The sequence below is a fragment of the Fulmarus glacialis genome, unplaced genomic scaffold (assembly GCF_000690835.1).
Source record: "Fulmarus glacialis isolate BGI_N327 unplaced genomic scaffold, ASM69083v1 scaffold5820, whole genome shotgun sequence".
Lineage (NCBI taxonomy): Eukaryota > Metazoa > Chordata > Aves > Procellariiformes > Procellariidae > Fulmarus > Fulmarus glacialis.
In genome coordinates, this window is record NW_009189439.1 from 4427 (window position 1) to 16675 (window position 12249).

The 12249-nt window shown below is 46.7% G+C and overlaps 1 protein-coding gene across 1 annotated transcript in view; it reads right to left on the reverse strand.

Annotated features, from left to right (window-relative positions):
* Window positions 1–6918: 6918 nt before the first annotated feature.
* The window catches only part of ZC3H6 (zinc finger CCCH-type containing 6), a 17071-nt gene continuing 11740 nt past the window's right edge, over window positions 6919–12249 (reverse strand). The window contains exons 9-11 of the mRNA XM_009581882.1: window positions 11920–12249; window positions 11407–11646; window positions 6919–9782 (exon numbers count right to left, since the gene is read on the reverse strand). The exon at window positions 11920–12249 is cut by the window's right edge and continues 185 nt beyond it. Of these exons, the coding sequence (XP_009580177.1) occupies window positions 8281–9782; window positions 11407–11646; window positions 11920–12249 (2072 nt within the window). The 3' untranslated portion in view covers window positions 6919–8280. The remainder of the gene's footprint in view (window positions 9783–11406; window positions 11647–11919) is intronic.

Here is a 12249-nt window from a genome sequence, read left to right on the forward strand (position 1 = left end):
CCGGCTCTCTTACTTGTCCTGCCCTGAAGATCGTGGTCGCAGTGAAATCCTAGCGCTCAGGGAGGAGATAAAGGTGCTAATGGAAGCACTGCTGGATGTCTCCAGTACCCTCTCGGCCTCCCCACTGTCTACTGCCAGCTTGTACATTCGCTTTGAGCTCCTGCAGAGAGACTTGGCCCTCAGGGCCAAGGCATTATTGCTCCACCTGGAGAAGGTCAATACTGAACACCTGCAGGTCATCCGAGATGTGGTTGGACCAGCCCTGTCCCCCCTCTCTCAAGAGGAGAGGGAGAGGAGCAAACAGGCCTTTGAAGAGAAGGCAAGTCGGCTAATGGCTAATGTTCAGTGGGTCAAAACCACCCTCCAAGACATTCTGGAGGCCAGCGCTCAACTACAGTCGCAGGTGAACCTGCTCTCCCTCGCAGACCACCTCCTGGTCCTCACGTCTGATGCAGTGGGCAGCGCCAGCCAGCTCCTCCAGAGCCGCCGGGACAAAGGGCATCTCCACCTAGACAGCGTTGTCTGGCACTGGTCAGCAAAGGCGCACTACCTTGTCACGCAGCTTCGGGCTGTCCAGGGCATCAGCGGACACGTCCTGCGGCTCATCAGACAACGCTTGCGGAACGCAGGGGACCAGTGCTCTCCAAGACAACACAGCAGCACAGCCAAGCTCCTCCCAGCCCAAGAGCTTGATGCTCTGAGCCACACCAAGTCACCAGAAACTTGCCCAAGCGGGAGCGGACGAGCAAGTGGAGCTGCCAGGGAGGCACGTGAAATGGTACAGTAGCTTTTTCCCCCATTGACACTTACTGCAGGGTGATGGTCAGGGCTCTCAGTCAGTCCTGTTACCCACACCGTGGGGCATTAAGGTAAACGATGCTGGCAGGGACCTCTGGAGGTCAATAGTCCAACGCCCCGGCCACCTTCAGAGTTAGGTCAGGTTGCTGGCTGCCCTATTCAGCCAAGTTCTGGATATCTGATCTGACGGACACTCTTGCGTAAATAAACCCATCTCCAAAACGCTGTTTCTGAGGAGCAGAGAGCTGTACTGCTCTCCCTCCCCTGAAACACGACCTGTCTCTGCTCAGCTCCTCACCTCCCCACAAGCACCCTTTGGGAGGACCAGCACCTCCACTCCCACAACAACCGCTGTCAGTTGAGGAGCTGGCTTCAGCAACACGATCCAGATCACTCAGCAGAGTGGTTTAGAGCATTTAGTCATACTTCTCAACCGCGGGCGCTGTCAGCTGACATGACAGCTACCACCCATTTGGAGATAGCTCCAGGAGATGATGACACAGGGCATTTGGATTTGACAGTCCCGCTATGGGTGAAGGCAGGGAGAAAAGGGCTGGTTGGGAAGGCAGAGCAGACCCAGAGAGGTGGAAGGCAGCTCTCCTGTCTCCTTTACTCACCAGAAACTGCTTCAGAAACACGCAGGCAGAGACTTCTCAGCATCGGTGCGTCTGCACGCTCCAGACTTCGAATCTGTTCAGTTCTTGTCTCGACAGCACCCGAATGGTCCTCCTGGCATCTCCCCTGCCAGCAGCCCTGCAAAGCATGAGAGAGAAGACAGTGACACACGGCAGGGTGGCCCCAGCAAGATATCCCAGGTCACCAAGGACATGGCAACAAGGATGCTTCACATGACTCAGTTCCTGAGGAAGAAGGGCCCCATCATGGTATGGAGTGTTTCACCCCCTCCACCCCAGCACATTTTTTCCTCAAGAGCACGGTCAAAGTCAGTGACAGGGCTGCCCAGCGCCCGCTGAAACCCCTGCATTACCCTGCTCTTATAAGAATGGCACCGGCTGCATTTGTCCAAAGCACTAGAAATCACTTCCTCCTGATTAGATGTGAGCTTGGCATCCAGTCCTTTCCTTGTTTCAGAATATATCTCGGCTTCCTGGACCCTCCCCTGTCTTGCAGGAGAAGTGGTCTTTTTAATCCTTCTCTCCCCAAAAACGTTTGTTTCTATTCTGTTTTAGAGCAAGGACCAGCTTGTCGCCTGCGCGAGACAGATTGCTTCCGACGGGCGGGTGTTTGTTAAATTTGGCCGCATCGTTGCGAAGCACTGCCTCGACAAGAGCTGCTCCGCAGAGCTGCTGTGCGCCGCAGAGCAGACCCACACCATCAGCAGCCAGCTCGGCATCGTGGCCAGGCGAGTTGCCGGGGTCAAGGACAATCTCTCCCAAGGCTGGTGGCCCCCTTCTCAAAGAGATGGGCATGGTGGTCTCCAGAGGTCCTTGCTGGATCCGGGTGTACCCTTAGCGTTCAGTTACAATTCAGGGGGCTCCCTCTCCTCTTCCTGTTGCGGTGAACAGCCCTTTCCTCCCCTGGTTTGCCTGCCTCTATGGAAACCTGCTCTGCCAGCGCAGGGGACAATCTTCTGGGTTTGGAGTAACTGACAGAGTTCTGGCCACACAGGGAAGGCATATTGTCTTGATGCTCTTCCAGTAAAATCCTTTAAAATGTCTTTTTAAGGGTAAAAGCAGTCACTGCAGAGAGCAAGTCCTCTTCTGAGCTGCTCGTGAGCAACGCGCAGAACCTAATTCAAGCGGTTTTGCATGTTCTGAAGGCAGCCGAGGCAGCATGTATCAAAGTAAGTTAACGCTGATGGCATCAGATAGGTTTTCAAGGTGAGTCCACGCCGTGGGGAGCTCCTACAGCCAAGCCTGGTTACGGGAGGTGGGAGCCGGCTGCCATGGGACCTCTGTCAACCCCAGCTGGGGGTGAAGATTCTTACTGTGATGTTTTTATTTTATGCCTTTCTGTCTTGTTTCCAAAGCCTGCTATGCATCCTTCCGGGCACTGCATCTGCTCTGTCACTGCTACCAACTCTGAAGTCATCTTTAGCTGGTCCGTTTCCCATTTCATTTTTGGATAGGAGAGCAGCAGCAGTTCGTTGGAGGCCTTTATTTGGAAATAGTCCACGTCAGTCTTAGCCTTTATGTTGTCTCAAGATGAGCTTTGATAAAAAACTCCCAAGAGCTCCCCTTGCAGCTGCCAATGACGGCTGATTGATCCGACTGTAAATAGTTTGTGAGAGCAGACTTGATCTGAAAGCACTCAGAAAACAAGTGCAAATACAACCAGACTCTCCACTGATGCAGTTGTTCATCATGTGCCTTAGCCTCCTACATAATCCTACAACTTTTTCTGAGCTCCAGCACATCTTTTTGAAAGAGACACAGTTTTGATTAGAATTCTATTGGATGGAGAATCAGCCACAAGCATGGAAGAGCTCCTCCTGCGGTTAATTGCCCATACTGTTAAAAACATACTACGTATGTCCATTTTTTACTTTGCTGATGTCAGCCTGAAGTAATTCTTTTATCTTGATTGTCTAGACTACAAAGTCCTTTATGACCTGGCTTTTTCCCTTTGGAAATTTCCCTGCTTATCAATAAACTAACTATACTGCATGCCTTTTATCTCTCTGTAAGCAGGTTTTTAAGCACTTTTAAGCATTTTAAGCGTTTTTTAAGCATTAACAGGTAGAGATGCCACATTGGTCACACACACATTGATACACTCAGACTTTTATATCATTTAAGATATTTTAAACAAGTTCATGTACAACAATATATTAAAGCATGCAAATATTTTGTCTCACAGGGTTTGCAACAGCCCCTGCCTGACCCTGAAGAAGAAGAAGTAGCTGCTTTTTGCATGCAGTGGAGAAAAAACCTGTTGTGGCATAGAGCCAAGGAGTCTTTAAACTCAGAGAGAGATGAATTAGGCCTCCGCAAGACTTGGGCAAGGGCTGAACCCACCCTGACGGCTATGGTGCAAGAACAATTACCTCAGACCAAGAATACCCCCAAGCGTCCAAAACCTGTTAAAGGACATACAATTACAGACAGCCACATGTAAAAACAGGAAGGGACTTCTGCTGGAGGGGAACTGCATCACTAACCTCAGCAGAAAGAACGCGGCCTGTGCTGCACTCCTCCCAGCTCACATCTCTTCTGCTAGAGCTGGTCTGGCAGGAAGACTGAGAGTGCAAGGCCTGAAAAGGCTTTTGCGTGCTGCCCGCTCCTCCTGCGGCAAATGCCGCCCTGCAGAGACACTGCTTCATTTTGGCGACGGAACAAAGAGAAGAATAACACGATGCCACGCGCTAGTGTATTTCCGAAGAGGCCTCTCATCCAGGTGGCATTTGAAGTTGAGTAATAAGATGTGATACCGAGCCACAGAGGACACGGGAGTCGGGGAAGAGCTTTAAGACCCAGTCAAAGGGCAAACAGAGGGTTTCCTGCTCAGTAAAACATCATTCACTGATCTTTGTACCTGGCACAGGAGTCACTCCGAAACCATTACTCTTGAATCAATGGCCACCAAGTGGGGCCACAGGGGAATGAAATTCTTTGTATTCATATACTGCCTGCCCCCGTCCAGCTGTGAGCCAGCTCTGGCTCTTACGTAGTCAGTCAGGCTTTTTTTTTTTCCCTTTGGCAAACATTGATATAGGGAAGACAGCATTTGATGAGGTACCTTCATTGTATTACTTTCAATAACCGCCAGTTCTGTGTTCTTCAGCGCCCAAGATGTGAACAGAAGGGTGTAGGGACGCGCTTGTAGCAGCACCAGCAAATCTGGCTTGGAGGGAAGGATTGGGGAGTTCTGTAAATGGTCGAATTGCTCATCTGCTGCACAAGAAAGCCTCAGAGCTGGGGGGGGTCTTTCTCAGGCCCTGATCGTTAGCACACTATCAAACTTTTTTGCAACCATCACCTTTTCTTCTAGGGGTAGCAATCCTAAATACTGCACAGGAAGGGCAGCCAGAGATATATAATCCTGCAGAAGAGCCACTGCACTGGCTGGAGCTCATACGCAGAATACAAATTCAGAGGGTAACATGCAGTACAAAAGCTGGAGGAAAGAAGAACTGAATGAGAAGGAAGACTAAGGGATAGGATCACTGACTTTTGAAATGCAAAACAGGAGTGTAATTAAGTATTCTCTACTTTGCAAGAATAAATTGATTTACTTTGCAATAGGAAGGATTAATGTTAGAGTTTTTTCACCATGGTAGAAAAATATTAAACCAGGCTACCTAGGGAGACTAGAACTCTCCCTGCGAGTATTTTTATCATGGGGTGGCAAACACCAGGTGGTGATCTAGCAATGCTCAGTCTTGCTGAAGCGCAGAGAGCAGACAAGATCAGACAAACATCTTCCTCTTTCACATCTCCAGGGCTAGCAGGAGTGGGGAGCGTTTTGTCTCACCTCCTGCCCCTGATTCAGCACATCCTGCAAAGAAACGAGACTTTCCCAAAATCCCTTTCAGCCCCGGGACTCTCTTTTACCCAGAGTAAAACATTCAATGCTGATCATCACCCACCTCGTAGCTACAGGATTCCGGAGTATCCAGGACCAACGATACCGGCCGCTCCTGTTACTGCTCTCCACACCCGTGCTTCACAGCCTCCGGGGCACGTGTTGCGAGCATCCAAGGGAAACGCTGCTCCGTGCCAGCACGCTGCACGTGCGGAAGAGACGGAAACGAACCTCCCCTGCGAAAGACACAATCAATCCACACAGCAGATCAGACGTGGCTTGCTTGGTGGCTGCAGCCCATTCCAGCCCACCTCGGTGTGGCAGGACTGTCCCTCTGACACCCCCAGCACCTTCCCCGTACCAGGCAGTTTAGTACTTGCACTGTAGCAATGAATCTCCTCCACGTTTCGAGAGAGCGCGGTAGCAGCAGGCACACCAGAGCAAGCGTAGACTCGGAGAAGAAATCTGCAGCGAATACACCAGCGCGCGCCGGCGGACGGAGGAGCCGAGCAGCAGCCCGCAGACCCTCGCGCCGTGGCTGGGGAGGCTCACCAGGACCTGCTGGCTGGGCACGGCTGGATCTGGGAAGAAGGAAGGAGGTGGTTACACACGGAGACAACAGGCTGTAAGGACTAGCTAGCCTCTCCCAAATTGCGTTTCCTCCTTACTTTGTACCCCGTCTTTTCCAAAATATAGAACTGTGTTGTATTAAAGATACCGACACGGCAGTGGATCTCCAAGGTTAGAAGCCAGCGCTCTGGGTCCCCCTACCAGAACACGCCTCATTTTGATCTGCAACTCCAAAATGGGTCCAGAACCAGACCGATGGCAAACCACCCGAGACCCTTCCATTATCTCAATTGTAAAGCATGTCATTTTGCTCTTGGTATCAAAGCTTTTCCTTTGGCTCTTATTTTTCCAGTACTTTCAAAAAAGCCACAGAGAATCAATTCACTGATGACGTCATCACCACCCTACAAGAAGTTGTGACTTCAGCTCAGAGCTGCGCATCCCACAAGCACTTTCCCCATCTAAATGCGAAACCGCGCATTTGGCTTCAACGCTGTAGCTTCTTCTCTTTGTTCCCCTATCAACCGATGTGTTATTCCCAAACTATTTCTACTTTTCCCTGCTGTCCAATTCTGCTGGCTTGGTTTTTTGATGAAAACCTTCAACACTGAAACTCATCATCACATGAAGAAGTAATTATGTAGGACTAATAGATTACTCCAAAATAACAACAAAGTTTCATGTCTGTTATCTAGTTTTCAATTATTTTGAGCGAGCGCGATTCAAAGTATCAGAAAATTAATACAACTTAGACTCCGGGAAATTAGGAAGGTGAAGTGAAACCGTTACTGCCTTCGGCCATGTCTCCCCTGCCATGTTTTGCACACGTAGAAATCAGCAGCTTCCCTCCGTTCGTCCAAGCTCTGCTCATCAATGCAAGACACTTGCCCTTCTTGCCTGGATTACCGTTTGTCTCACAGGCAAGAAACCAAACCCACAGAATTTGCGATAAACACTCTACTGTCCCAGTCGCAAGCATTACTTGGGCCAGCAAACGGAAACACAGAGGAAAAGGTCACCAAGGAAGAGACTTAATGCAAAGAAACATTCCAAGTGGGCGGGAACCAGATGGCAATTGAGCAGACGGCAAATTTTTATTGTAAATGTAGCTAGCTAGGTATGACTACATTTCCTCTATATAAAACGCAACCCAAAAGGCAAAACAAGAGAGGCTTTGAGGACAGTTGTGCTCTCGGCATGCAACAGCTTCAAGAAATTAAAGAGCATGCATGACATTTCTCATAGCGATGCCGATAATTGTAGCAAGAGAACGACGACGACTCTCTCCAAATCAGCAGTCTGACCGTGGAAGCGCGCAGCAAGCTCGCTCCATTTGGACTCAGTACGAGATTAGTTTAAAAACCCACTGCCGCCTGACACTAAAGCGGTGTAGCAACCGTACTAAAAACAGGTTTAGTCACCCTCCTCCTGCAGACACCCCCACTGCTCTTTCCCCCACGCTGAACTAGCTGCCAACGTGTCAACATCACAGTCATTACCAGACTTTAACTGTACCCTTTTTAATTTTTTTGTTAAAAATGTCATAAAGACACCATGAATACAAGTACTGCAGTTACATCAATACAAAAAAAGCAATACAAATTAAGCAGCTGAATACAAAAATACATTGAAATACATGAACACCACAATGTAACTTATAGCACTAATCAGAATCGTGTATGCGTGAAAAAATTAAATAAAAACCTTTTTTGTATTAGACAACTTAGGTATTCTCCACTTTTAACAGTAACTTTCTTCTAGTTATGTACTTCACAATTTCTTCTATATACAGCATAGAATAAAATACTTTTAAAAGATATGACATTTTTAATCCTCAATATGCGATATAGGTCTCTTTTACACTAAGAATATTGACTGCATGAATAAAAACTGTCAATGTCTTACATCAACTGATCTGAAAAGGAGGATCAACGTTTTCCTTTTAAATCATTTACGTAGGTTTTAAATCAGTTAGTAGGTTTGGCTTGATGCGTCAGACAATCCTTGTCAAACAGTGTCTCTCACAGTAATGTACATAATATTGCTTGTATCTATACAATCATACAAATGTGGCAATCATATCTAAATGTTGTTTATGAAAGAGACAGCTCACACATATACAGGTCTTCGGACTTTCTTAATGACTTATTTACAATGAAAGTGCTTTTCTCAGCTCTAACACGATACATGGGGGGTTTTCTACATGTCAATTATTAGTCTCCCTGAAATTGGAAAAGTATTATATAGAAAATACCACAGCTTTGCAAACACTATAGCATACTGTATAACTGCATGTGGTTCTGAGATTAGCAGCTGAAAAGTGTTGATAATTATAATTTAAAAATAAATAAAGCAAAGAGGTAAACCAGTTACAAAACAGCAGAAAACTGCAATATTCACAACAGTAAAAAGACTTAAAATCAATTGCTAACAAAACGGTGAAGCAGTTGGATCGAAAGTCTTGAAAACATCTTTTAACGACTTATCATCTGATTCCCCATTCGGATCACTCTCCTGTGTCTGAGTCACCTGCCCAGGCTGTCTAACCTGCCTTGGGTCGCTGTACTGCGGTCTGATTAATCCCGATAAAGCTTGGATAGGAAGGTTATGCACCGCGGGTGCAGCGCTGGAGTGTTTAGCCTGAGATTTACTGGTGCTGTTCGCTTTATCTGAAGTAGCTTCTGCTGATCCTTCTGCATTTTTTTCCACGGTCGAGGCAGCCTTCTGCAGCGACGCATCTTCTGGGAGACTGGGTTCATTTTTACCAGAATTTTTCAAAATACTTTTTTTCTGGTTCTCTCCGTTCTCTCCTGAACTAGCTGGAGCTGTGTCCAATGATGAGCTGTGATCTCTCGGATCATACAAACTAATACCGCTCAGTATCGAGCCTGGAGTTCCCAGCCTAACGCCGCTCGATGATAATTTGGGTGCGTACGGAGGCAGAGCATCTGGCTCAGGTTTAGCGGTCGCAGCTTCCGAGGGCTGCGATGAGCCAGCCGCAGATCTGGCGAGGCGGGGGTCGAACTTCGGAGGGTGTGAATCCTTTGCGACTCCGTGATGCGTATCTGCACTCGACAGTCTGTGGAGTCTGGGATCGACGTTTTTTTGTAAGCGAGGATCTCCTAATTTGCTTGAGCTACTGGCATGCGAATCTGCAGACGGATCCAAATAGCCGCTCCTGCCCGTTAAGTTGTTTTTCGCCTTTGCAGCTAGCCGCGGGTCAGCTGGCATTGCATTTGGATGGGGATCGTTTTTCAAATTCCGCAGTTTATTAAGTCTCTGGTCAGCAATGAGTGGAGGAAGAGGTAAATTGATTGAAGAGACGGGGTCAGGCTTAGGCAAAGGTATTGGGAGCAAGTCTTCGGGTGCCCATACAATATGCTTAGCAAAGTTTGGTTTCATCAGGGTCACATCCATTTTAATGTGGCTGAACTGCCTAAGCTGAGATCGGGGATCCCTTAACGTTACACCAGGCAAAGGTTCCAACGGTATCAGAAAAGCTCGTTCTCTCAGTTCTCTTTCTGAGTCCTCTTCATCATCATCCATCCCTTTTTGCTTGACCTTAACTCCAGTGTGCGCGTGGTGTAGATCTAGCTTTGCTCCCCCAAGGGAGGAGCTGGTGTGACCGCCCTCGCTGACCTTGTGCATCCTGGGATCTCGTACGAGCCGTGGGTCCAAGGTCGCGGATTCTGAAGGCTTTCTGGGGTTGGACCTTGGGGAGGCCCGAAGTCTCGGGTCAGCAGCCTGGGGCCCTGCGCCTTTTTCTTTTGCCAGCCTCGGATCAGTAGGAATACCAAGCATGTGCTGCTCTGCGGAATGTTGTTGCCGATTCCTAAAATTTTCGCTTTGTTTCTTTAAGGTTTTTAGTATTGATTTAACACTGCTCCCCTCTTCCTCTTCACTACTGGAATACCAGTTGACATTGTCATCTTAAAAAGAAAAAAAAGATTATTCAAGCAAACGACCACCAGGGAATACAACACATTTACTCCTATAAAGAGTAACTTCTCAGTAAAATCAAACTGAAAAGACCCAATATTAAATCATCACTCCCTGTACTATAACAACCGTAACCTAAAATTACAAAAATCAATTTCAATGAAGAACTGACACAAAAAAAACCTGTAGCTAGCTGAGATACTCCCAAACTCTGCTGCATTCTGTCTACATATCTCTCTGTCAATATTAATCTGGGAAAAACCTGCTTTCAAACCATTATTTCTATGAGTACTAGTAAAAAAAAAACATTTAAAATCTGAGTCTTGATGAAAATGACCTTCACTGTGGGATGGTAGAACGAAAAGTAAAATGGCACCTTACAGTAGTCTTAAAAACAGATACATTACAAAGGTGGAATTTACTGCGTTATTACAATCCAAATCACAAGATTTTGGGGAGAGGTTAGATTCAGGAAGGGAAGAAATAAGAATATTTAATTTTAAAGGATGAATTCTCAGCTACCTTCTGCAATTTACTGGAAAACCGTATCAACACAGCTGTGTGCTCAGGTCGACATCCTAAACTTGCCTACTCACTGAAGGAGACTAGTGGGCTATTCCGGCTCAATAAAATGAGAAATGAAGGCGAAACCCACCACCATCACCACTATCTAATGCACAATAACGCATGTGTCCTCGATGCTTCTTGTACCACACAAATATTCAGCAACAGGGAGTGACGTGTTGTCGGAGGCAGCTAACAGAAACATGTTTCTGCTATACTGCTTTCCGAAAGCCTTCTAGACGGGAGGACCATTCACTCGAAAGCACTGCTGAGAAGTCTTCAGTTCAAAGTAGATTACTTTAGATTGCTCTGGTTTTGTATGTAGCCTGAAGGGCTGCATTTCCAGATCCCTCATCATTTGATCAGAATTATATTGGCAATATCCTCGAAATGATTTGATACAGCAACTGTCTTTTGGTCAGACAAGATGCATTTCTTGTAACCTAGCAGCCTCAGAAAAGGGTGCAGCAGGGAGCAGACCAAGGGACAAATGTACTCTGTGTGGCTGAGTCTCATCTGCAGGCATACTGCTCTCCATTGTCCAAGTTACAGAAGAGACACTCAGATTAAACACCACGAATTTCAGATATCACAGAGGAAAAAATACTCTTCTAGAGAAACAGGATATGCAGAAAAGATCAAGAGGCACCACTGAATAAACAGAAATTAAGATGCACTTGCAGTACCGGCGGTTAGAAATAATAACCTTTCTGTTTCCATCAGGGGTTTTAAGAAGTAATTGAGTTATCAACAACAGAACCTTCTAAAAGTACAAACTACATCCAAAAATTACCCACAGATCTTCCTACTTGGAACTGGAATGCTGCAACTAAGCATTCTAAAATCCTGGTATACTAAAGTATACTAAAATCCTGGAACAAGCTGGGAGGGAAAGCAAGTCTATTCAGCTGAAAATATTATTTGAGTTGGTACTTGCACATTCACAATAATAGTGAATGTTAACGTTTTGAAAATCCAAGTCAACAGATCTGTTCCAGGCTAATACAAGGTCAATAAGTATGTTTAGAACTCTACCAAAATTATCTTTACCTTCATCTTTGCTCATTGCCCTCTGACCCTGGCTGCTGACAGAGTCTCCATCTCTTTGATGCTTTTGACTAAGTCTTACATAAAGGGCCTTCTGCATCGCTGGAAGAAAATCCGGTACATTAATGCCAGGTTTATGGCCCATATGGCCACTCATGCAGTCTGACTCGCTTCCACCTTGATGCGACTCTTGAGCCATGAGGTGAGCCTGGTGATCCGTAAATTCTCCATGCCATGTTCCATCTGCAGTACAAAAAAACCAGTGAGCAGCTAACCTATACAAGCTTTTACAGCAGAGGAGATAAAACATAAAACACAATCAAGCAAAACTAATGTGACTTATATTACACGACTGGAAAGCATCAGCTGAAAAAGCCTATACACTGAAGACGTTCCAGGAGGTTTGGCTTTCTAACCAAAATTCTTTCAGCTGGTCAGCTTTGGAGCCGTGATGTTTTAATATCACACAACTGCAAAGCGCCATATCAAGGAACAATAATCTTTAAACGTCCTTACCACCAGAATTATTAGCTGGCTGGAAGTTATGTACGGCTTGATGAGAATAGTAATTGTCATAGAAATCAGCTGGGTTCTGAATAGGCTCGTAATTCATATTCGGCTGCCGTTCACCAGGAATCTGCTGGTATTGTGGCCCCGGAGGACAATGATTCTCTCTCGGCATATTCACCATATGTCCTTGAACTCCTGGGGCATTGTAAGATCCACCGAGACCCGGTGGTGTGAGAGGTGGACCACCCTGCTGTCCTTGCATAGGCATACCAGTCTGGTTCTGCGGTCCGAGAAAGCCTGGCGGAACACCCTGCATAGGAGGACTCTGTGGCATTC